At 51.6% G+C, this 25,525-nt stretch overlaps 1 protein-coding gene across 3 annotated transcripts; it reads left to right on the top strand.

Annotated features, from left to right (window-relative positions):
• Window positions 1–14,595: 14,595 nt before the first annotated feature.
• Window positions 14,596–25,117, top strand: TMEM61 (transmembrane protein 61). 3 transcript variants are annotated; one of them, XM_032302894.1, is made up of 4 exons: window positions 14,596–14,735; window positions 15,591–15,674; window positions 19,188–19,537; window positions 24,693–25,117. In XM_032302894.1, the coding sequence occupies exons 1-4, from the start codon at window positions 14,637–14,639 to the stop codon at window positions 24,958–24,960; spliced, it is 801 nt and encodes a 266-aa protein (XP_032158785.1). In that variant the 5' UTR covers window positions 14,596–14,636; the 3' UTR covers window positions 24,961–25,117. The 3 variants fall into 3 exon arrangements, with proteins under 3 accessions (XP_032158785.1, XP_032158784.1, XP_032158786.1); XM_032302893.1 differs by lacking the exon at window positions 15,591–15,674 and adding an exon at window positions 15,464–15,556 and having other exon boundaries at window positions 14,598–14,735; XM_032302895.1 differs by lacking the exon at window positions 15,591–15,674 and having other exon boundaries at window positions 14,599–14,735.
• The last annotated feature ends 408 nt before the right edge of the window (window positions 25,118–25,525 follow it).

Here is a 25,525-nt window from a genome sequence, read left to right as displayed (position 1 = left end):
GTGCACTTTTCCCAACACCACTTACTGAAGAGACTGCCCTTTCCTGGTTGTATACTCTTGGCTCTTTTGTTGTAAGTTAATTGACTGTATATGTGTGGGTTTATTTTGGGGCTCTCAGTTCTGCCCCATTGATCTGCATGTCTGTTTTTATCCTAGTACTATTGCTAATACTTTAACTACTATAGCTTTGTCATACAGTTTGAAATCAGGGAGCATCATGCCTCCAGCTTTGTTCTTCTTTCTCGAAGTTACTTTGGCTATTCTGGGTCTTTTGTGGTTCTATATACATTTTAGGATTATATTTTTTATTTCTGTAAAAAATGCCACTGGAATTTCGATGGGGATTGAATTGAATCTGTAGACTGCTTTGGGTAGTGTGGACATTTTAATAATATTAATCCTTCCAATCCATGAGCTCAGAATATATTTCCATTTATTTGTGCCTTCTTTAATTTCTTTCATTAATGTCTTGTACTTAGATCTTTGACAAAAGACACTGCTGGTCCCAGATGCACTTTGGCAAATAAGGGTTTTAGTGGATACATGCCAAGCACTGGGTACCGTTAAAAATAACTTGTGTGGGCACCTGGGTGGCTCAGTCGGTTAAGCGTCTGCCTTTGGCTCAGGTCATGATCTCAGGGTCTTGGGATCGAGTCCCGCCTCGGGCTCCCTGCTTCCCTCTATCCCTCAGCCTGACACTTCCCCTGTTTGTGCTCTCCCACTCTCTCTGTCAAATGAATAAATAAAACTTTTTAAAAAACTTCTTTACATATCAATTTTTCCATCCTTTATATATCCATTTGTACATTTCCCCTACTTTTGCCCCCCTGGAGGTTTTCTACAGAGACATTTCCATTGCTCAGATTTCCCCTCTAGAAGGCTGACTCAGGTCAAAGTTCAGAGAGCAAGTGCAAGGGTGGTCAAGAGTGGAGGTGGGGAGGCCTTAGAAATTGTCCAGGGCGGAGACGGCAGTGGCTTGGACTAGAACAGTGGTGGGAAGGAGAGAGAAATGGAGGGATGCCCATAATATTCAGGTGTGGTAACTGGGGTAGGATGGGAAGGCGGGGAGCCCCGGGAAGATCTCCAGTGCAGAAGCAGGTGCAATTGATGGGCATGGGGGATGAGAAGGAGGGAAACTGAGGCAGGGAGGGAAGAAGTGGTTCTGGCAGAAGCTCAGGACATGGATCCCCAGGATCAGGGACCACCAGGTGGGCAACTGACCCCACCATGCCTGGGCAGTGCCTGGGGCCTCAGCTCTGGGCCATTAAGGACAACTGGTGAACTCTCTGGGCCTGGGAAATGGGGCTTCTGGCTCTGGGGACACAGCCATGTGGAGGTCACTGGAGCCCTCACTTTTCCTACGGCCTGTATGTCCTTAGATGTCGAAGCACCACATTTAGACACAGGACAGTGGTTCTCAACGCAAGGTGGCACTTAGAGGCTGTCTTGAGTTTTAATTTTCGGCCCCTCCTTGGGGTTCTTGCTGGACCAATTGAGCCCTGACGTAGTGTTCACAAGTGAGGAGGCCAGCTCTGGGTGCTGCGGTGTCTCCTGTCTGATCATGCTACAGCCTGGAAAATACAGCCAGGAAGTCCAGCTAGGATTCTAAGAACAGAACAAAGGTCCTCATCCAACAGCTCAGTTTGGATGGCAGCCACCAGGGGCGTGACCTTGGGCACATCATTTAACTTTGCAGAACCTGAGCTTTCCTAAAATGGGAAGTTGAGCTAAAGATCACTCCTTTCTCAGATAGTTGTTGGGAGGACACATGGAAACAGGTTGTATCATTGTTATTATTTTTCATCAGAGCCCCTCAAACCCGGCATGGCACCCCCACCTCCGTCGGATTCGTCCAACGTTTACAGAGTCCCTACTCTGTTCCTGGCCCTGTGCTGGCTGCTGGGGGTGTGTTGCCAACGTGAATGTGGGTCCCCTAGCCTGGGGGGAGTCTCCCATGAGGACACATCCTCCCTAAGCCCAGGATTCTCAGTGATGTTCCTGACGCGTGGCCCATCTGGGTCTGGGCCCTGAGTGTCCTCTCCACCAGCCCAAGATGACAGGAGCTCAGACGGGTGACTTCAGCCCTCGCGGGCAGAACCAGGTGTCCTCCAGCACCCACACAGTGCCTGTTAGCACACCAGCATTGGGCTGCCCGGTCCTGGTGAGAGAGGCTCCAGCTTGTACTCCAACATTGGGATTTCCAAGGAAGTAGAGTCAGACTGGTTCCAGAAATGACATGGTTTCCTGCAGGTCCGGGCCTTTGCAAAACCATAATAGGAGCCATTGTGCCCTTGGTGACTCAGGGCCTTCTGGAGGAACATGTGATGGAGGGCCCTGGTGGAACACATAATGCACTTGTTCTGGAATAGAACTTCCAGAAGATTCCCTCCATGTGGATGCTTTGGTCTGCTTTCTCCTCTTAGGGAAGAGGTGAGTGAGCCTGGCTTTTCCTTGCTGTCTGTTGAGCCGGGGAATGACTGGGAATCTGATTTGACTGTCACCAGCTCTTTGCCAGTGCCTGGCCCCCATAGCTCTTTCTGTCCCTTTTCAGCAGGCTCTGCTGATTTAGAGGTAGAGTGCCATGGTCTTGAGCACAGGACCCTGGAGCCAGACGGTGTGAGTTCAAATCTCAGCTCTGCAACTTGCTAGCACGATCAGGTGACCTAACTTGGCTACAGTTCCGTGTCTCCATCTACTGTGAGGGCTGCTGGGAGAATGCCGTGAGCTCACTTTGTAGAGGGCTTCGGGTGGCGCCTGTCACGTAATACTGAGCTGTGTCAGTGCGAGCTATTACCTGTCTTCTCCACCTGCCTTGTTGTGCCCTCTGTCGACGGGGTGGCAACAGAGAGCATGGGACACGAGCATACAGAGGTTCATTGTGGGGAAGTGACAGATGCCAGGTCACCTCTGAGGTCGAGGAGTGACTGAGTCTCCAGCCCCCAGCCTGGGGCACTCTCTGCTGTCCTCCTTGTCTCTGGGCCCAAGCCCTAAGCCCTCAGATGCCTCACTCGCTTGCACAGCCCATGTGCGCTGGGTACCTGCTCCACATGAAGCACTGTGCTAGGGACTGGGTACAGGGGTGGAAAGATCCTGCCTCTGATGAATGTGATCTAAGTCATGGGGAAATAGAGAGAAGTGGCACTCTTGGGGGAATCAAAAAACAGGGGCACTCATCCATTCTGGGAAGTCTTCCTCGGGAAAACGATGTGTTGGCTGGAATGGGAAGTATGAGAAAGGCAGGGGCTGTGCCAGCGAGGGAACAACATTTACAAAGCCCTGGCCCCAGCAGAGGCTCCAGTTCCTTCTTGACTACGGCTGAAGCACAGAGTCCACAGGGGAGGGACTGAGGACCTGGTCAGGCATTGAGTTAGCGTACAGCCTGGTGGGGAGGGAAAGAGCCGGGCTTTGAGTCAGCCAGCTCTGCCTCCTCTGTGTGGCCTTGGGTGACTTACTTAACCTCTCTGAACTGTTTGTTTCGGTTCCATAGTGTGATGGTTAGCACTCTGGACTCTGAACTGTTTGTTTCCCCTGCTAGAACATATGTAGGGATAAGGAATAATACTAATTAGGAATTATTATTTAAGAGAAGGAATATAAAATACTAGCATGTTATCTGGCACAAAATAAGCATTCAAGAACTATTTCATCAACTCCAAAGACCCATCCCACCCCCACCCTCACCCCCCAGCAAACGTTAACATCTCTGATATTGGGATTCTTCATAAAGATCTAATTAGTCGTTTCATTTTTTTCTTGGGGGTACACAGCTAATGGTGTCCTACGACTGATGACATCTTACTGTCAGGGAAATATGGTGGCTGTTTGGACTATCTAGACCAGAGGTCAGCAAACGTTTTCTGCAAAGGCCCAGAAGGTGAATATATTAGGCTCTGGGGTCATATGGTTTCTGTCACAGCGACTTACCCCTGCCATTACAGTATAAAAACAGCCAAGGACCATATGTAAATGATTGAGGCTGGCCCTGACCAATAAAACTTTATTTACAGACACTGGCTTCTGAGCTTCATGAAATTTTCTTGGGTCACAAATATCATTCTCTTGATTTTTTTCCCCCCAACCATTTTCAAAGGTAAAAACCGCTCTTTGTCCACAGGCTGTTCACAGACTTAGTTCCCAGGACAAAAAAACAGGAAGCTGGCTGGATTTGCCCCATTGCACTCAGACCACAATAATATCTACGGAGACAAGGTCAAGAACAGCTCTTCCTAAATATCTGTGTTTTATGCGTCTGTTCCTATCTGGAAAGTCGCCAGACTTTTTCAAGCTTTACTAGGAATTATGTGTGATGATGTTGGGAGGTATCTAGGAGCAGCTTGAATCTAGAAACCCAGCTTGGGTAGACTGGAAACTGGATTGTTTGGCTGGAGGAGATGACCCATGAGCTGAGTTTTGCAGTATAAATCAGAAGTGTAGTGTGGGAAGGGGGAGGGGGTGCAAAGTAAAATGTGAAGCAGACTTGTGCGCATGAGAAGGAACAGGCACGGCTGGAGACTAGGTGCTGGGGCAGGGGACGACGCAGAGCAGGGACGTCAGATCGTGCCAGCACACCAGACAAAGGACTTTCATGCCAAGGCAGGAGTTCTTAACTCGAAGCCCATAGACTGAGTTTTAGAAGGTTTACAAATCTCTGTCTTCTTCTTCTTCTTCTTCTTCTTCTTTTTTTTAAGTTTTATGTATTTAAGTAAATTCTACACCCAACGTGGGGCTCAAACTCACATCCCAAGACCAAGAGTCATGTGCTCCACTGCCTGAGCCTGCCGGACAGACTTAGATCTCTTGAAATGGTATCCAAAATTTTGTGAGGATGTGTATTTTTTTTTTTTTTAGGAACGTCTATGCCTTTGATCAAATTCTCCAAGGGGGCTGTGACCCCCAACTGAAAAATCAAAGCAGCACTAAAATGAATTTAGAGACATGGGCAGCAGACACCATCAGTCAGACTGGCGCCTGCCTTGCTCAGCTTTCGTTTTTCTCTCAGAACGCTCTGATAGGCGGGGATGGGCCCTCTGAGAAACAGGAGTAAGTTTCCTCTAGGAAACAGGAATAAGTTACTTTCTTTGTAGAACAGTGGTGGGAATTACAAATAACCAGTGAAGTTCAGACAATCCCTTGTTTTCTGAACTCTGGTTACACGAATACTTACTGTGATGGCTTGTAGAATTGGTACCCGAGAGTCGCGACCCTAACTGAACACCTGCCTGATGAGTTGGTGTTTCCACCAACAGAACACTTATGGGATGGGTGAGCCCCAGCGAGCATGTGTGGTATGACCAGAGTCCTTTTCGAGCCTTTTCTCCATGGATTGCGCCCCTTTATTGCATTGTCCAATGTATTGGGCATCAGTGCTGACATCTTTGAGCAATCTTGCCCACGTGTTAATTGTAAATACCCACGAGAAATCAGAAAGCCTGTGATGACAGTGGGTGAGGCCAAGTGGCCTACAAAGGTCCTTCATGAGCTGAAAAAGCAGAAATGATCAAGAGTGTTGAGAGTAAGGGGCACATGAATGGAATGAGCTTGGCCGTGATCGTGTGCCTGTCAGGGAAACAAACTGATCGTGATTACCAGTGAGTGTGGTCCTGACATGAGCTGACATATAATAGTTAAAAAGGCAATATAGGGAGCTTGGTGCCAGAGCTGTGTAACACAAAAGCAAACCGACGTCCACTTTGATTTATTTTATCCTGACGATTCATCTATGGCTTCAGGTACAGGCCATTCATTCCCTGAGTCCAGTCTCAAGAAGGGAAGGGCATCTTCCAGTTCCTTGGTCTGGACACAGACCAGTGTCAGGCACTCACAGTGCCCTCTCCTCCTCTCGCTGCACACCTGACTCAGGAAACTCTCCTAGGGGTTAGTGTGAATATTCAAATTGGATTACTTATTTTATTATGTTAAGTGGTGGTTGTATTCAGTTACATATCTAATACACCATTTCATTATAATTTACATTATAGTACAAATCCATTGATAGAAAACAAAATGCACACACAACACTGTAGAGTGTCACCATATGTCAATAACAACGTGTGTCAATAACATCCAACACTTCACATTATGTAGAAATCCTCAGTGACTTACTTGTTAGCTAGATGTTTAAGAGTGTTTTAGTAAAATTCAGAAAATAAGTTGAGCTTTTGAGATGGGCTATGAATGCAATATTAATTTTTTTACTTAAAATAATGGAATATAGGGGTACCAGTCTGGCTCAGTTGGTAGAACACGTGACTCTTGATCTCAGGGTTGTGAGTTCAAGCCCCACGTTGGGTGTAGAGACTACTTAAAAATAAAATCTTTGAAAAAATAAAAATAAAATAATAAAATATAAGCTCCTGCTGGCCAAGTTTTCTCCACCTGCCTGGGGAGCCAGGGTGATTAAGACACCTTCAACTGTTTCACAGAACAATCTGGAAGCTTCCAGAATGATGAGAGGAGCTAAACGTATCCTGGAATTTTAGCTAAATGACCCAAGGGGCTTAGACCCAGAGTCTCAGAATGTCATAAGCAGGAAAAGATGGGCCCTGGGACAGCAGGTAGGCCAACCTTCCCCATCTGATGCAAGGGGAAACTGTGGCCTGACCTGGGAAGGGGCTGGCCCAGGACCACCCGATGAACTGATAATTAAGCCTCTAGCCTTCAATGTCAGTGCTTTTCCTGCTTCTCCTAGTCCCAAACTCATGTGATCCTACCATCTCAATTACTGATGTGGAAACAGGTCACAGAGAAGATTGACTTGGCCAGGGTCACTTTACAGGCTAATGATTTGGAATAAAATCTGAGCATTTGGCCTGTAGTAGCCTTAGACACCATTGCATGCAACCTTCAATTAACTGTTGAGAAACCAAGTGCAGAAAAGGTAGCAAGTGATCATATTTCTGTTGATATCTGGCTTTGCTGCCACTGGCGAGTGAGAGTGCCATTCCCTGAGCACTGGCCTCAGGAGACAGGGCAGCCTCGCAGGGAGATGGTGATTTGGTTTGAACAGGCCCAGTGGAAGGTCCTCAAGGAGCCCAGCTGTTGGGTAAATGGGGCTAGGGCTGGGAGTGGCTTGGTGTCACAGGTGGTAGGAAATCTTAGTTAGAGACAGATGATTCCAGAAGGTCCTCCGTATATCTGTAAAGAAATCATTAACACTATGAAGAATCAGAGTCCGGGATTTTTGTATGACTTGGATGGGAACTAGTGCACTAGGGAGTTCTTCAGAATAAGAGGAACAAGGAGAGGAAGAAAGAGAATTGAGCCCCAGAATAGAGTCCAGAGGCTGGAAAGGAACTCCAGCTTTTTACAGATAGGGGAAACTGAGGCTGAGAGGGGCAGAGACTTGGCCAAGGCCACAAGGCACGGTCAGAACCCAAAGCAGCCCCGGCTGTGTGCTAGGGCGGGTCTTTTCCCTCAATCCCATTTCAGCACATTGAAAGGCAGGCTTGCTGTATCTTTCTGAGGATCTCTGGAAGCGAAGAGAACAGCTGGCTCTTTCCCAGAATCTGAGCCCTTTTATGTGTCTGCCCAAGCTCCCAGAGGTCACCCCTGGAGTAAAGGCTGTCGCCAGCCCTCCATCCACAGACTTTCCTTGCTCTCAGCCCTTTGTTTTGACTCCCAGACAAGATTTCCTCCTCGGACAGGAGGGCGGGGGTAACTCCCCCACGCTCCAAGGCTGCCAAGCCCATTCTTAGCCGTTCCAGAACAGAGGCCCCAGAATAGCCCGGGGCCCGTCTCTGTGGGGCAGAAAATGACTTCCAAGGAAGCTGAGGCCTTGAAGTCTCGATCCTTTTCTTACCCACGGTTTCCTTTTTTAGAACAGGAACTCGGAGGACACAGCTCCTTGCCTGTCTGTGAATAGTCTCCCAGGCATGGAATTCTAGGAACCCGCATGCCACTTGAGAGACATCAGGGGAAGAGCATGTCCCTTGCAAGGTGGCTGGAAGCAACTCCAAGAGTCTGAAAAATTCATCCTGGCACCAAGTCTGGCACAACCGTGGTGCGGATTTTCCACTGCCTCACCCGCCCGCCTCAAATCACCTACACTGACGGACTCCTTCTCCCCTTCACTTGACAAGGATGTACTGAGCACCTATGTGTTGAGCATCTTCTAGGCACCAGAACTTTTATAGACATATCACGGGAAATGGACAAAGATCCCTGCTGTCAAGAAGTTACTATTTTAAGAGGGGACTGGCTCCTAGACCTCCGTACGATTTTGTATATTTATAAAGGCAGAAAGCATAGAGCTTTGATGTTGGATGGGCCTGAGTTTGAACCTGCTTTGTTCTCTGATCTTAGGTGGCTGTTTTAACTTCCTTGAGCCTCAGTTTCCTCAACTAAAGTGGAGGTACAAATTCCTCCTTTATCCTCGGTTGGTTAAGTAGAGAGTTGCATCGATTCAGCAAGCCCACTCCTGCTCATATACCAGGGGGAAGTGAGAACATCCGTCCACACAAAAACTCGCCCACCACAGCTGTATTCAGAAGAGCCAAAAAGTAGAAATAACCCAAGTGTTCATTAACTGATGAACAGGGAAACAAAATGGGATATATTCAGATAATGGAATATTTAGCAATATTTGGTAGGAACGAGTGACTGCTACATGTCACTGCAGGACGGACCTTGAAAACATCAATGCGAATGAAAGACGTCATCACGTAAGACCACACAGATGTTTCCATGTACATGGAATGTGTGGGTTAGGCGGAACCATGGACACAGGAAGGAGATCTGTGGTTGCTCTAGGGCTGGGGGCAGGGAGAAGGTAGATTGTGATGTTAAGAGGTACAGGGTTTCTTTAGAAGATAATGAAAATGTTCCAAAATTCGTTATGGTGATGGACACACAACTCTGTGCATAAAAGATGCTGAATCGTACACTTCAGATGGGTGAGTTTTATGGTATGTGAACTATATCATCATAGAGTTGTGAAAAAAAATTCCTACCATGGAGGGACCTTTGAGGGTTATGACCCAAGTATACAATGTCACTAACGTGGTGTCAGCATTTGGTAGGTGGTCAGCCAATGCTAACTTTGTATTGGGTTGTAATCTTTAACAAGCTGGTTTATCCAAAAGCTTAAAAATATGTCCATTGTCAGCATAAGAATGATATACCCCTGAAAATCTGCGTTGTGCCTTGAGCAAGTGGTCCTCCAACCCCGCACACCCAATCCTTTCCATGCATGCCATAATCCCACCTATATCACAAGCCAGCTTGAAGCCGCCTTGGTGGATCCTCCCTGTTGGTCCACCAAGGAAACCTGGGGCACTCAGAGGCAAGCTCTGCCCACAGTCTGCCCTGTTTCTGGGCTCTTGGTGAACGCTGTTTCTCTGTGTGGGCTGTCTCTGTGTTCAGCACCAGGCACAAAGGACACAATCTTATAATGACAATGTTTACAACACACATGCCCTGTGTCCCCGGCACAGCACCTGTGTGGGCAGAATTCTCAAGTGGCCCTCATGACCTTTGCACAGTGGTTCTATTGCCAGGGGGATTGGGAGATGTGATTAAGATTACTAATCAGGGGGCGCCTGCGTGGTTCAGTTGGTTAAGCGTCTGCCTTTGGCTTAAGTTATGATCTCAGGGTCCCTGGATTGAGCCCTGTGTGGGGCTCCCTACTCAGCAGGATTCTGCTTCTCCCTCTCCCTCTGCCTCTCCCCCTGCTAGTTCTCTCTCTCTCTCTTAAGTTAATAAATAAAATCTTAAAAAAAGATTACTAATCAGGGACCTTAAGACAGAGATGGGTGAGCCTTACCTAATCACAGGAGACCTTCAAAAGAGGGTTTTCTTCCCTAAAGCAGACAAGGCAGTCAAAGAGATTCAAAGTGTGAGGCAAATTTGGCTTGAGGGGGGTTCTCCGCTGCTGAGATGGAGGGAGCCCAGGGCAGGAATGGACCCAGGGCAGGAGGGACTCGTGGGAGCAGAGAGCAGTCCCTGGCTGCCATCAGAGAGAAAAGGGGGCCTCGGTCTTCAGTCACCAGGAACAAGATTCTGTCAACAACCTGAATGAGCTTGGAAGCAAGATTCTCTCCGAGAGCCCCAGATAAGAGCCCAGCTCCTCCCACACCTTGACTTGACTTTGGCCTTGTAGAGCCCTAAGCAGAAAATCCAGTTGAACCCACCAGGACTTCTGACCTGAGGTACTCTGAGATAACAAATAGGTATTATTTTAAATTGCTAAGTTTGTGGCAATTTGTTATGCAGCTATAGAAAACAAATATAGGGGCGCCAAGGTGGCTCAGTCTCTAAGCGTCTGCCTTTGGCTCAGGCCATGATTCCATCCCAGGATGGAGCCCCGCATTGGGCTCTCTGCTCGGCGGGTAGCCTGCGTCTCCCTCTCTCACTCCCCCTGCTTGTGTTCTTGCTTTCACTGTCTCTCTCTCTGTCAAATAAATAAATAAAATTTTTTAAAAAAATGGCTCTGGGCATAGGGAGTCTATGCCTGGGTTCCTGTTTCTCTTCCGATTTGCTGTGTGACTTCAGGAAACTCACTCTCCTTTTCTGGGCCTATAAAATAGAGATGAAAGCAGATCAATGGTTTTCAAACATTTTCTCTACCCATCCCTCACCTCCAGGGTTTTTCCCTCAAAGAAGAACTGACTCAGAACCCTAGTAACAAAACCTGGTACAAAAGGCCCCTTACTCTGACTGGCTGGGAGTGGGGCCAGGGTCACTGCCTGCTCACCTCTTTCTGCTCTTTATGTAAGAGAGAGAGAGAGATGAGAGAGGAGAGATGCTCTGGTGAGTTTGCTTTAGAAGTTACACATTAAAATTGCAGAGACTTTTCTAAGGCACAGAGAAGAAGGCTGTCTTTCTAGCATCTCAGGTTTATTCTCCCTCATATTCCTTTATATTATAAATTCACATTTATTTCTTTCTCCTTCTCCCTGTGGGACATTGTCTGAAATCCTCTGAATGAAGCAGTCTCCAAAGCCTAACTTAGATAGTCTCAAACAGGGTTCCTTAATCTTGGCACTCGACAGCTGTCCCTTGTTGTGGGGGTGTTGTGGGCTGCTTATCCTCGTCTCTGGCCACTACACATGGGATGCCAGCAGCGTCCCTCTGCCCACCACGGTGCTGAAATCAGAAATACCTCCATATGTTGTCAAATGTCCTCTGAGGAATAAGTGTGGGCAAAATTGCCCTGGGATCAAAAAACTGATCTAAGCCCCCTCTTTCACGAAGCCGAACCTCAGAATCCTGTTTGGCATTAAGGAATGTGCTCAGAGGTTGTTCTTTAAAGATATTCTTAATCCTTGGCCTTGGTTGGCCATGGCTACCTTGCTGGCAGAGTCTGGGATGTCCCCATTCTCCATGAGTCTTCTTCCCTCCCGGTGGAAATGCACCGTGCTCCTAGGCAGCCAACAGAACCCACCACTGCACAGCCCATGCTGTTCATGGCATCCATTCACAGTGGGCTTATGGTACGATGGCACGGGGCTGGGAGTATGGAGAGGGACATGAGATGCCCATACTTGCCCACAAGATGCTGTCCATAGCTCAGCTGGGTATGTCAGCAAATAATAAAATGCAGGGAGATATGGAAATATATCCATGACAGATTGTGTTAAATAAAAATAAAGCCTATTAGAATGATATGCAATGCATGATCCGATTTTTGTAAAACGTGTCCATTTGTAAAAGAGTTATGTCACAATGTTATAATGCCTGGTTATCTCTAGGTGATGATCTTGGACAAGGATGCTGGACCTCTGTCCCAGAAGCAGGAGGTGGAGGAAAGAGGCAGGATGCTCTTCCAAGAAGATGGTGGATTCTCTCATTGCTTCTTTATTTACAGATAATAAGAAGAATCATCGCCAATATTACTAATACTTACTATGAGCCAAGCACCATTGCCAAGCACATTATATAATAACTCCTTTAATCCCCGTAACACCCCTAAGAAGCCTGTCTGATTCCAGTGTTTCTCCAAATGAGGCTTGGTACCATGGATCCCAGAGCAGCCTGCTTGCAAAGGTGGGAGTGGGAGGGGCCGGGTGAGGGAGTGGGCGGACCTATGCAGATAATGCCTCCTTCTGGGGAGTGTTTTTCTTCATCTACAGGTCTGGACCCTGTTCTATTTCTGTGAAGGGGGATATTCTGACTTCTTTCAACGGATCGATATATTCTAAACTCCCTACAATATCCAGCTACTTCTTTTTATCGGAAAAGAGGAAGGGAAATCACGTGGTTTTATTGGCGTGGGTGTGCTCAAGGCCAGGGCGGATGGGTCTATAAAGTCCGGTGGGAGCTTGGGAGAGGGACTAGACAGTTCTGCTTTGAGGTACTGAGGAAGAGTCATCCAGAGAAGGTGACCTGTGACCTGCATCTTAAGGGAAGAGTGTGAGCTCACCAGGTGTAGCCAAGGCATGGCGCTGTGCTTGCAACACCCTGGATCATGAATTCAGGAGTGTGGTCTGAGGGGAGCACAAGAAATGAAGCTGGGAGGTGGGTACTTAGCAGCTGGGGTCGTTATTCTGAGGACGATGGGGAGCACTGAAAGTCGTAGGTGGGTGAGGGGCTGGGCAGGGTGCTAGTCTGGAAGCTCAGGCTGGTGCTGCACGATGGGCAGATGATCTGGGGGCAGAGAAGCCAGGTGGTGGCTGCAGTCCTGGTTGGAACTGAGGAGGGGACAGTATGGCCAAAATAGAAAATGCCTACGGGTCTAGAAGATTCAGACCCCTTGTGGGTTTCGGCACCTCCTCCCCACACCCCTCCCCCCATTTACTAGTTGTGTAACACTGGGCAGGGCACTCTCATTCAGCCTCTATGACTGAGCTGAGGGGACAGCTAACTGGGAAAGGCAGATGGTTGGTGACAGGTAATAAGTGGGTATAAGTGGTAACTCCCTTCTCCACCCCCTTCACGCAGAGGCTGGCGACCCATTTTCTCCTCTGAGTCCCCCAGCTGGTGCCAGGGAAATTGTGAGGTTGCTTCTTTGGGAAGGGTCTATAAGCGTACCAAGCCTGTGCGACCATGGTACCCTAGCAGACACCCTAGCAGACCCTGGGGGCTGGGACCAGAACTTCTGGGACCAGTGGGGAAAGAGGAAGACAGAGGCAGAATGGGGCCAGGTCCCTTGGTTCCAGTCCATATCCCGTCCCAGCCCCCTCTGGTCCTGAGCCAAGCCCCATCTGGTCCATCCCCTCAGGGAGGTCACCATCAGCTAGGGGAGAGTCACAAATAGAGCCCTGTTGCCACACAAGAGTGCATGGAGGCCAGCTTCTTGTGAGTAAGGTCTTAACTAAACCTTGTAGCGACCCTGGGAAGCAGGTGCCATGCTCTCCGTTTCAGAGGTGAAGGGATAGCAGCTTCAAGAGAAGGCTGTGGCCTGGGTGTTCCCACCTGGGGGTGGCAGAGTCGGGGACAGAAGCCACAACCTGTCCAACTCCAGGGCATGGGTGTCTGGGTCAGGCCAGGGGACTCAGGTTTAAGCAGGGACAGGAGTGTGCCCAGGCAGGGATCTCTACCTCACCAACCTGTGGCTTACTGCTAGGCCTACCGGCAGGGGGGCGGGGCGGGGCGGGGCGGGGCGGGGCGGGGCAGGGCAGGGGAGTTCTGATCAGTGAGGAGCACGTGCCCTGCACAAATGCCCGCCCCTGCAGGTGTGAGTCAGCCTGGAATTTCACAGCCTCCAGCTTCCCTCTCTTCTCTTGCCTCCCTGGAGCAAGTCCACGAGGACACCAAGAGGGCTGCTGGTGGTCTCTGGTCCCCGTGGGCTTGCCCCCACCTCCAGATCGAGAACAGCAAAGCAGAAGGTGGTCCTGGTTTGAGGTCTGCCTGGTTTCTGTCTCAGCTCAGAGATTCTGAACTCTGTGTTTATGCAGGCTTCTCTGGGCCTCAGTTTCCCCAAGAAGCACACAGCCAGGATGAAAAAGACCCCACCAGTCAGAGGAGGTTGTGCTCAGAGAGGGTTAATGATCTTGGATGGCAAGTTGCCTCGGAGACAAGGAGTTTAGGAATTGGGGGCCTGGGTCCTGCCGCCGACCTGCTCTGTGACTCTGAGGCAGTGTTTCCCGTCTCTGAGCTTTAGATCTCAACGAGGTGGCTCTGACCTTCTGTGATCCTGGGCAGGGAGGACAATTGGTCCCCAGCAGCTTTGTGGGGAATCCTTAGCTGTGGCAGAGGGGAATCTGGCCCAGTTCCTGGCTTGTTGGAGCAGCGGGAAAAGACAGAAACAAAACCTAGACCCCAGCTTGTCCAGGAATGGGCTCCTTTTGACCTACATGGATTTTGTGAAGGTTTAACCAGCCTGTGATTTTGTCTGGCTTTGCACATGTTGTTCCTTCATCCTGGATGCTATATCCTGTTCCCCGCGTTCTGGGACAGCTCAGATGTCCTCCCACAGAAGACTTTGCAAACGCATGCAGGGCTCACCCTTCCTTCAGACTCCTAAATCACCTGTCTCTCAGACTGCCTTTAGCCTAGCACTTAATGGTGCTCGGAAGACCCCTGAGTCGGAACCATGAGCCCTCCTTTGACACAGGAGAAAGAAGGCTCCGAGAGGTTAGGTCACACAGCAGTGGGAAGCCCTGCTCCCAGGCCCCACTCTCCGCCCCTCTCCGGGCTGGAGCCAAGACCTCGGGTAGGCGCTGGGGGAAGCTCTTACATGCCAACCATTATTTCTCAGAATGCCTTCCTGCTCAGGATATGAGGTCCTGGAGATAGGGCCTGCTCTCAAGACTGAGTGCTCTGAGAAGCAAAAGCCAGTTACTTCCAGGAAGTATACAGTAAGTCCTCTTTGGGCCTCAGTTTCCCTTCCTGTGAAATGGGAGCGAGGAGGTATGGCTCAGCACTCCTAGGGGCCTCTCGGACCCAGTCCTCGGCTCCCAAGCCTGCCCCAGTGGCGTAGCCGTAGCCGGGAGGGATTGGGGTGGGGACGGCCGGAGGACAGCCTGCTCCGCTCCAGACGGTTGCAGCTCGGGGCCTGGACACCCTAACCCCGCCCTCCCCGCTCGCGAGGTAGCTTTAAGATCCGGCGGAGCCCGCGGCGCGGCACCTGGAGCCCCGACCCCAATTATCCGGGAGTCTCCGCCCGGACCGACAGTGCGCGAGGACCGGGATCGGGGAAGAGGTGGGGCGGGCGGCGCCCCCGCCCAGGAACGGAAGCCCGAGCGAGAGCGCAGGGGTCGCGGGCGGGCGGCCGCGCGGGGGTAGAGTGCGAAACCCCACTGCGCGCCCCCCCACCCACTGCCCCGAGCGCCCCACCAGCTCGCAGAGCTCCTGCGAGGGTCACAGCCTGCCGGGCGCGCGCGTAGGGTGCGGCTGGCGGGACACCTCTCTGCGCCGCCTGGAGGGCTGCGGGAGCCGACGGGACACCCGGCACCTGCGGGTCGGGGGCATTTGGACACCCCTGGACGAGACCGAGAGCCGGACCTGGGAGCTTTTGGGGAACAGGGAGAGCCGGGTTAGGAGACCGCCTCTAGGGCCGCACCCTAACGCGGGGCGCCTCCTGCAGACCCGAGGGATAGCAGTCCTGGGGATCGTGTCGCCCTCGGTCCCTGTGCCTGGACCACGCCTGACTACCTGCCTCCCGATGGCTTCCTCTGAGGTGGGTGTAAGCTTACTTCTCTCCCTCCTTCCAGAGCATCAAGGCTCCTCCTAACACCGAGCCTGCCTGTCTCTTCACCTTGACTACAGTGACTTGCTGGTGCAGAATGGACACCCAGGTCTCATCCTGTGTTCTAACTCGCTGGATGGCCTTGGCCATGGCAGTCAGGGCCTCAGTTTACCCGGCAGTTGATTGGGGATGGTTCGGACTACTTCCTGTTGAGATGGTTTAGTTCTTACAGGAAAGTGGCAGGTGGAGTTCTCCTGTGGGTTACACAGTGTGATGGGCCCATTTTACAGAGGGAGCCAGGGGAGGCGTGGAGAAGCTAGGTAAGTTGCCCAGTGTCAGAGCCAGGGTCCATTCTTGTCCAGCTCTGTGTCACCATGCTTCACTTACAGCTTGTCATCCTGCCATCTCATCTTTACAACTTACTTTCCCCTGCCAGGCAGAATTTGAGCTCAGTGATGCTGAGCAGCTTGCTCAAGGTCACCGAGCTTGGCCATGGTTGGAGGGAGTGACAAGTCTGGTGCAGGGAAGGGCCTCCTCTGGCTGGTGGGAGGTGGGGCTGGTAGCAGCACATAGGCTTCTTGGAGGAAGTGGCTGGTGTCTGGACTGGGTCTTGAAGGGGGAGCTGTGAAATAAGGGCCCTGGATCAGGACCAAGGTCTCCCCAGGACAAGGCCCCCAGGGCCCCAGAACTGGGTTCAAATTTGGCACTGACCTCAGGCAATCTGTCACTGCTGAAGCTCCGTAATGCTGTTATGGTGATTAAGTCGGGGCCACCTGTAAAGTGCCGTGTGGGATGCAGCCCGTGTCAATGCCCAGTACACGTCAGCTGCTGCCATTGTCACATATGCAGGCCAAGGGAGACATGGGAAGGAAAACCCCACCTGCAGACCACCTTCATCTCGAGGGGCAGGATTAATGATGATTCACATTCCCCTCTGCGGTTTTCTCTCTTTCTCACAATGAGCAACCACTGCTTTTATAGAAGGTCAAAGCACCTTAGGTTACCTTCTGTGAAACAGAGTTCTTTAAGTGTCGAGAAATACAGCAGTTTCTGGCTTGGGGCCGGGTCCTTCACCTTTCTGGGCTAGGTCTCCTCATTTGTAAAATGGGAATTTCTTTCCCTGCCCTGACCACCCATCTCAGGTGTGGGGAGAGTGAAGAGATGCCACTATATACCGGCGAGGGCTTACTAACTGTTAGCGGCTTGCTGTGAGTTTCCGAATTGTTTTTCCAAGCTGATTTCTGCAGCTTTTCCTCTTGACAGCCTCTCCTAGCTGTCTAACTTCAGAGAGGGAGAAATCAGGTTCTTTTTCTGTTCCCCTCACAAATGCCTTGAGCTGGAGACAGGAGACACTTGCTCCATACACAGATTTACAGGAAGAGAACAGCAGGAAATTTATGGATGACATTTTTCTAGATGCTTCTGGTGGTCTGGGGGCTCAGAAAGATTCGGGAAAATGCCTAGAGCACCCCTGTTACATGTATACATTCTCTTTTTCTCTCACAAGTCCACACATGTATGGGTTTTTTTAAAAAAATTATTTATTTATTTGACAGAGAGAGAGAGAGATCACAAGTAGGCAGAGAGGCAGGCAGAGAGAGAGGGGGAAGCAGTCTCCCCGCTGAGCAGAGAGCCTGATGTGGGGCTCGATCCCAGGCCCCTGAGATCATGACCCAAGCTGAAGGCAGAGGCTTAACCCACTGAGCCACCCAGGTGCCCCCACACATGTTTTTAAACACAATTGGGAACATGCCCTTTTGAAGTCTAAAGCTTTACCTACTAGATCTTTTTTTTTTTTTTTTAAGATTTATTTATTTATTTTAGAGAGAGAGGGAGAGAATGTGATTGGGGGAAGGGATAGAGGGAGAAGGACAGAGAATCTCAAGCAGACTCCCCGTTGAGGGCAGAGTCCAATGCGGGCTTGATCCCAGGATCCCGGGATCCTGACCTGAGCCAAAACTAAGAGCCAGCCTCTTAACCAACTGAGCCACCCAGGTGCCCCTTCACCTACCAGATCTTGAACATTTTACTATGGCCCTCGGCTCCCCCAGGAGCACACCCTTGAATGGCGGCACAGTAGGGTACCATTTGGGTTCAGCACGCTTGGCTGGGTGAGCCCCCATTTGGAAGGCGTTCCTGATCACTGAAGTCTAGGGTCTGTGAGTTCCCCAGCCTCCCACTTCACTGACTCAGATTTTGTAAGAGGAGGTGTTGTCTCATTAACTTCTTTTAAAGAACCTGCCCTTTATAAGGGAAAGAAAACAAGCCCAGGGCAGTTGGTAGGTTCAAAGCCAGGCCTCCACTCCTTGGCTGGATGCGGGAGCCACTGGAACCCTGGGCTCCCTCCCTCCTCTTAGCTGGTGGTGGTGGTGGGGGGGGGTCTTTTCCCATAGCAGGGGTTTACCCAGTAACACTTTCCCTCACTTGAGGGAATTTCTTCAACAAATGTGTATTGAACAGCTACTATGTGCTAGGCGTGGGGGGGATATAGCAGTGAGTGGGGCCAGTGTGGATCCTGTCTTCAGGGTGCTCACTGTCTGGTGGGGAGCACAAGCAAAGAAGAAGTTAAACAGAGGCAGGGAGGTGCTGTGATCCAAGAAGGCCAAGGGACTTGGCGTTTAAATGGAGGCTTCCGGGGTGAGTGCCAAGCCCAGCCTTGAGGGGAGATAATGGCAGGTTACCAGACAGAGAGAACAGCATGTGCAATGGCCTAGAGGTTGGCTTTGGGGACAACATGGATATGGGTTTAGTCCCTTCTTGTCTTTGATAGGATCTGGGGCCAGATTTCCCCCCAGTGTTTGTTTTCCCTGTGCATTTTTTCTTTCCCTGATGGAGATGACCCACCATGCATAATTTGGTATTCTAAGCTGAGAAAAGGAAGATATACACATCACCCCCCTGCCCCTGTAGTTGTTAAACATTGGTGCTGAGTTTGTTTTCTCAAATGGGTTATTAATATTCCATCCAGGGGGGATGACACGCTTTACTCACCCTGTCCTTGTGGTGGGACATTTAGGCTTTCTCCGTACTAGGACCATTATAAATAAGGCCGGGGTGGACATCTTTTTTGCACAAAGGGGCCACCTGTTGTGGATGTCAACTTGGAGCTTCTCGTGCCCTCCTTTACCCGCCCTGGGTCTGTGCTTTCCTCTGCCAGGGGAAGGGAGGGAAGTATCAACCTCTCTTGGGATTGTGACTGGGAGAAGGGATCCAACAAGTGTGCCTGCTCGTCCCTCCCAGCCTGTAGCTGATGGGTTGGCAGGTGTTGGGGACTGGGGGTAGGGGGGAGTCACACCTACCAGGCTGATGGGGCCTTATGAGGTCTGGGAGTGGGTGCCCAGAGTGAACAGAGACACGCTTACTGAGCTCCTGCTGGGTCCCAGGCATGGTGGTTGGAACTTAGGACACATTCTCAGTGGCCTCTGGAACAGCCCTGCCAAGTTGGAAGTATCATCTCCATTTTACAGGTGAGGAAAACAGAGGCACAGAGGAGTCAAATGAACTGTCCATGGTTACACAGTGATCTCAGACAAACGGGGGAGGACAGAGAGCAGGGTCTCCAGTTCCCCTGCAGGCCTTTCTCATGGCCCATTTTCTCCTCCCCGCCCTTGTCTGTGTTCAGACGTGTGACGCCAGCCGAGCGGCCTCCGCGCTACGTTATGGCATGACGGTCAGCGGCATGGTGCTTCTGGTAGCTGGGACACTCTGTTTTGCTTGGTGGAGTGAAGGAGATGCAGGTGCTCAGCCTGGCCAGCCGGCCCCACCCACTGGGCACCCTGTGCCTGAGGCCCCCAGTCCCCTGCTCAGGTCAGTCAGCTTCTTCTGCTGTGGCACAGGGGGCCTGCTACTACTCTTCGGCCTGCTGTGGTCCATCAAGGCCAGCACCCAGGGGCCTCCCCGCTGGGACCCGTATCACCTCTCCAGAGACCTGTACTACCTCACTGTGGAGCCCTCGGAGAAGGAGAGCTACAGGTCAGCAGGGCAGGGTGGAAGTGATGGGTGGGGTGTGGGGTGGATAAGGCACTGTCACGCTATTGGATATTTGTGTAGCACATTCTCATGGGGTTTCTCCTCTGGACCAGGCCTGGCCTATGTTTGGAGGCTGATCAGCACCATCTTGGAGGCTTTAAAGCCCTTTGACAGACTTCGACAAACAAAGGTAGTTAGAGCTGTCAGAGAGGGGCAGACATGGTCCTATGGAGACATGGAGAAATCCAGGAAGGCTTCCTGGAGAAGGCGGCAATTGAACTCAGCATGGTCTGGGGCTGAGTAACATAGGGGTTAGGAGCCCAGACACAGGAGTCAAACCTACTGGGGTCTTCTGGTTCTGTCACTAACTAGCAAGTAGGAAAGTAGATGGTCCAACCCTACTGAGCCTCTGCTTACTCATCTGAGGTAAGAGAGAATAGCACAATAATAGCAAACACCTGTATTCACCATGTGCCCGATTCTATTCTAAGTGTTTTGCATATATTTGCTCATTTTATATTTACAGCAGTTCTCTGAAGTGGGTCCTGTACTCCACTTACAGATGAGAACTCTGAAGCACGAACTACTTGCCCAAGGATACCCACCTAGGGCGTGGCACAGTCAGGTCATGAACCCAGGGCCTGTGCTTTCACTGCTCCCTAGCTTAGGGGACATGCAGGTGTAGAACTTTGCCCAGTGCCTCGTGCACAGCAGATGCACAGGAAATGTAACTTTCCTCAAGTGGATAAGGTAGAGGGAGGTTATTTAGGCAGGCAGAAGAGCCTGTGCAAAAGCTCGGGGGCAGGATGGGGGTGGAGACAAAAATCTTGCATTAAGACCATCTTTCTCAACCTTTTTAAAATTATGACTCCCTCTAAGGAGTCTTTTTAGGCATTATTTTTTCATCCCACACCCCCTCCATGAAATGTTCATGCCACAGATACATTGTTCGCTCTAGATCTGTATTATACACATAAACAGAGTATCACCAGAACCTGTTTTTTGCCCTGCAGTGAATGCAGTCTTTACGTGTGCACTTGTCACCTCTTTATCTATTCAGTCAAGTATGGGCTGTGCCTACATCTCCAGGCCTGCACGCAATTCTAGTTCTGTCGGCCTGCAATGTAAAAATCAGTTACCAGTTACAGAAGAAGAAGGTGCAGGATATCTGGCCAGCAAATGGCCGAGCCTGCTGGCTGCAAAGCTAGCATTCTCCCCCCGCCCCCCCCCCCGACCCAGCCTGTAAGTCCTGGGTTTCGGGGTTTTAGGGGCTAAGCCAGACACAAATGAGCTGGCCAGGGGCCTGGACACCCTTCTCCCCTTTGGGAGAGGGGAAAATGTATTGAGTTAAAGAATGTAACAAATTCTTCCTGCTACTGTCCTGTGACTCCCTGAGGTCAGAGACAATAGAGCATTCAACCAGGGGCCCCTTGGTACAATGGTCTGGCCTTGGTTTGACCCAACTGTTAAAGGGAAGGGCACGGCCTTGGGGACTCTCCAGCCAATCCCCTCACTTCTCCGCTGAATAGCCTGGGTCCTAGAGAGACTGAGGACCCACCTGGTCACAACGAGTTAGTGGTTGACTGGAAGCAGGCCAGCCCTTGGCGTGCTGGGCTACAGCCTGTCGTTCCTCGCCCAGCGTGGCCTGACCGCCTGGGGAGGGTGTTGTCTGTACACACAAGCGTGTTGACTCAACAGGGTCGGGGCCATCGTGTGTGTGTGTGTGTGTGTGTGTGTGTGTGTGTGTGTGTGTGTGTGTGTTGGGGCCAGCTGGCCTTCATTCCCAGCAGGGCCAGGGAGATGCCCACCCAGGAGGGTGCTCGTGACCCATCAGGTCTGGAGACCCAAGTCACAGGTTTGGAACCAGGATGACTGGTTCAGGGGGTGGGAAGGCTGCTCTTGTGAACGACTATCTGTCTTGTCCCTAAAGCTGACATCGCCCGGTCCTGCTGCTCTGCGAGGCCAGCCTCTACCCCCCGATGGGGAGGGTACTCTACTGGTGGCTGGACAGGAGGTCTCCGGGGACCCTCACCCTCAGGGAACCCTGTAGGAAAAAGCCTGGTTCTCTTCAGACAGGAAGGTTTCAGCGTCTGTTCTTTCGTCGTAAGCAGTGTGTCCTTGAGCATGTTACTTGGACTCTCTGAGCTGTGTCCAATCCTTTGTCTGTCATCAGGCCATGACAGAACTTTCCCCTGTGATGGCTGAGAGGCTTGGAAGAGGTGAGAAGTCGGGAGGTGTAGACCCTGCAAGGTTCACGCACACTTGAGCTCTGCTGCTGGGCTGACTGGGCCCTGTAGTTTCCTGGGCACTCCAGCGCCCGATCACTGATTTGAGCCTCAAACAGTGGGAAAGTAAAGGCAGGGATTAGGCCCATTTTACAGATGATACAGCTAAGGTGTGGACAGATTAGGGCTTGGGATGGTAAGAAGGGTGATAAGTGCCGTTGCTTGAGCTTTGCAGTTAGATGGGGCTGGGGCTTTGCTGCTTAGTTGATGTGTGACCTTTACTTAACTGTACAATGGCTGAAAGCCATGCCCCCAGGCTTGTCACAGACATGACATAGATTAGGGAGCTTACACTTCAGGCAAACGGTAAGTCACCCTTGTGCCTTTCCCTTTCCACACTGCGGTTACTCGACTCAGCGGAAGGGTGGGAGAGGCAGTGCGGGACCCAGGTCTCCTGCCCCCACTGGGCTCCAGGAGTGAGGCAGGCCCCAGCCCCTTGCTGTGTCTGGGGACCCTAGTGTCAGGCCCACGATGCAGAATATTCCATGAATGGAGCCTCCATCCAGAAGTGTGTGTGATATGGCCGCCCCACGTGGGGTCTTGTGGTGCCTGAGTTCCCAGCCTCTGGACCATGGGTATGGGACTTGGGGCTGGCTGGGCCCAGATGGTTACTAAGGCAACAGCAGGTACATGACGGCCACTCCATGTCTGCCCTGTAAGCAAACTTCCTGCTGTGGGCTGAGCTTACCTGGCCTCTGTGCCCTGCCCTGCCAGCTGTCGCCTGCCTGGCTGATCCCAGGCATACCCCAAATCTGTCTCAGGTCTCCATGGCTTGGAGAAACAGGGCAGGGAGAGGCAGGGGTGTGGCTGGGAGGGGAGCAGGGCAGAGGACATAGGGCTCTGGAAGCTGTATGACCCACAATTTTCTGAGTGTTGTCAGAGCTTTTTCCATTTTCCCCCACCTTGAATCTATAAAATGGGAATTGTCATCCCCATTTTACAGATGAGAAGAAAGAGGCTCAGAGAGGCCGCATTAACATGCCTGGGTCATACAACAACAGACAACAACAGAATGTAGCTTGCTTGCCTCCAGAAGCAATATTCTTTGCCTGCCCTCACGTGCAAAGGATGCTGGGAGCTCAGAGGAGAGCTTTCTCAGCTGCAGGGCTCCCAGGCTGTCTTCCAGAAGAGGAGGGTCTGTGAGAGAAGTGTGCAGTAGCACTAGACAGGGAGCCCAGGTTTGGCTCCCGGCTGGTGCCCTCCATCAGGCTGGCACACAGGCTGGGGGGTCAACCCTAGGCTCTCCACCGGCCTCTTCCATGACCCTGTCTGTGACTGGAGCAGCAAACCTGTCTCTCTAGTGGATCACTCTGAGGGCTGTGGTTGGCTCGGGCTGAGAAGACACGTCCAGAAAAGGGCCATGGCCCCGGCAGATGGGGAGTGCTCCCGTGAGGGGCAGCAGCCAGTGCCCAGCACACCCCCCAACCTCTTCTGACCCCCGGGGCCAGCTTCCTCTGATTTGTGCAGGCAGACTCCCTGGTATGGCTTGAACTGCTTCCCCATCCACTCCAGACGGATGAGCTCTGGCAAGTGACAGCCTCTCCGAGCCCGGGTAGCATTTAAGGTGCGGGAGATCTGTGATAAGTTTTGTTCCCCACACCCCTTCCTCACAGAGGCTTTTGAGATTTTGTTGTCAGCTCCCATTTATGGAGCGTATGCTAAGTGCCCCTTCCTCTAGATTATCTCAATTAATCTTCATATAGTCCTATGACATATGTGCCGTTATTGTCCTCATTCTATAGATGGGGAAACTGAGGCTCAGATTAATGGAGTTACTGACCCCATGATCTTCCACCAAGAATGGGACAGAGCAGAGAGTTGAACTAGCCAGTGCCCAGACTCATAAATTGGTGTGGGAAGTGACATTCGGGATCACCTGGTCAGCTCCTGTATCCTTCAGCGTCATCCCCAAAGTATAAACAGACCAGACCTGGGATCAGCGACACTCCCACCCACCAGGGTCCTGGGAGGGGAGGAAGCAATAATTCCCCAGAGGTGACCCACCAGGGTTCAGAGAGGACTGAGGGCCAACCTCATTCCCCTCAGCATTGTGGCTAGGATACAGGTAACCTGTTTTTGGAATCTAGCTCTCGAGAAGCCTCACAGGATCTGGTCTCTGCCTTAAGTCCCTCTAGAGTAGGTAGTTCATTCGTTGGAGGCAGGGCAGGTCACAGGAAAGCCAGGCTGTTTACAGATAGATGTGGTTCACCTGATAGATAGTGAGCTCTCTGTCTCTGGAGGTATGCAAGCAGAGGCAGTCACTTGGCGGACTTACCACATGAGGCTTCAAGCATCCATTCGGGCAGGAGAACTGATGTCTCCCATCCTGCCTTGAGCATCCACAACTCCTGATCTTGTAAGGGATATAACAATAAGCTAGAAGTCTTTCTGCCTATGAACCATCACTCTGTCTTTCAACAAACATCCCCAGACCCCTACTCTGAGCCTCTGGATGCTCAAAGTCAATCCTTGCCCTGAGGGACGACCTTGGGCCCCTGATGGGGGCAGTGACAGAGGGCGACAGTGCTGTGGGAGCCCAGAGCAGGAAGTGAGAGCTCTGGGGGGGGGGGGCAGTCAAGAAGCTTAGCAGAGGAGTCTGTCTCACAGGACAAGTGGGGACTGGCTAGCAGAGAGCAGAAGGACTTCCCCTGCAGAGAGAACTGAGGAGGAGCAAGGAGCATGTGTGGGCAGGGAGGACAGAATGGGAGGGCTGAGGCCGGCAGGGCTGGCTCACGCCATGCTCCAGGAGTGTAGCCGGGGTGCTGGGGGGCCCGCACAGGGTTTGGACCACGGCATGAGGTCCTCCCCAGCCCCAGCCTTCCTTGCTCTTCCTCTCTCGCCCCTGCTAGAGCCACTCTTCTTTTGTCCCATAGGCTCCCAGTGGTGGCTGCCATCCCCACTTACGAGGAGGCCATATGCTGCCCACTCGCCGAGGGGCCCCCGACACCACCCGTGGACCCCATGCAGGAAAGCCTGAAGGACAGTGCCTCTTGGGATGCCCTGCTCGGGACCCAGCACCCCCCACAGCCGCCCAACTACGAAAGCATCACTGGTGCCGTGCACGACATCTCTGGAGAGACAGCTCCTGGCACGACGGGCTCCTGTCCAGGCCCGGCTCAGACTGCGGGCGGGGAAGGGTAAAGGCTCCCAGCAGACCTCAGAGCTGGGGTGATGAGCTTCCGGTGTGCAGTGCAGGGCCTGGTACACACGAGGCACGCAACAAATGATTGCTGTTGAATGCTCTTGTATTTACCTGTTGCTGTGTAACAAACTGCTTAAATAAATCCGTCTTACTATCTCTCGTGATGCCAGGGGTTGCCTGGGCCCGGCTGGGTGGTTCTTCTGTAGTCCAATTGGACGTTAGCCCTGGCTGACAGTTGGGGAACTTTGTGGTCCAGATGGGTAAAGGGGGGCCCAGAGGGAGGGGCAGAATTGCCCAAGGTCACACATGGAGTTTATGATCAGGAGAAGGTGGGCTCTGAATTCAGGTCTCCTGGGCATGGGTTCTACCCCATACTGGTTGAGTGACCTTGAACAAACAAGCGGCTTTGCCTCTCTGCCTTGCTTTCCTTTGGTGTAAAATGGGACTCGGGAGAGACAAAGGCCAAGGTCTACCCAAGGAGCTGAGTTGTGAGGAATACACAAGGTGATAGCAGCTGGCATTGGGAGCTCACAGTGACCCCGCAGGCACAGTATTAATGCTTCC

Source organism: Mustela erminea, chromosome 10 (genome assembly GCF_009829155.1).
Source record: "Mustela erminea isolate mMusErm1 chromosome 10, mMusErm1.Pri, whole genome shotgun sequence".
Classification (NCBI taxonomy): domain Eukaryota; kingdom Metazoa; phylum Chordata; class Mammalia; order Carnivora; family Mustelidae; genus Mustela; species Mustela erminea.
The sequence above is the reverse complement of the archived record's forward strand: the minus strand, read 5'-3'. Positions and strand labels throughout refer to the sequence as shown.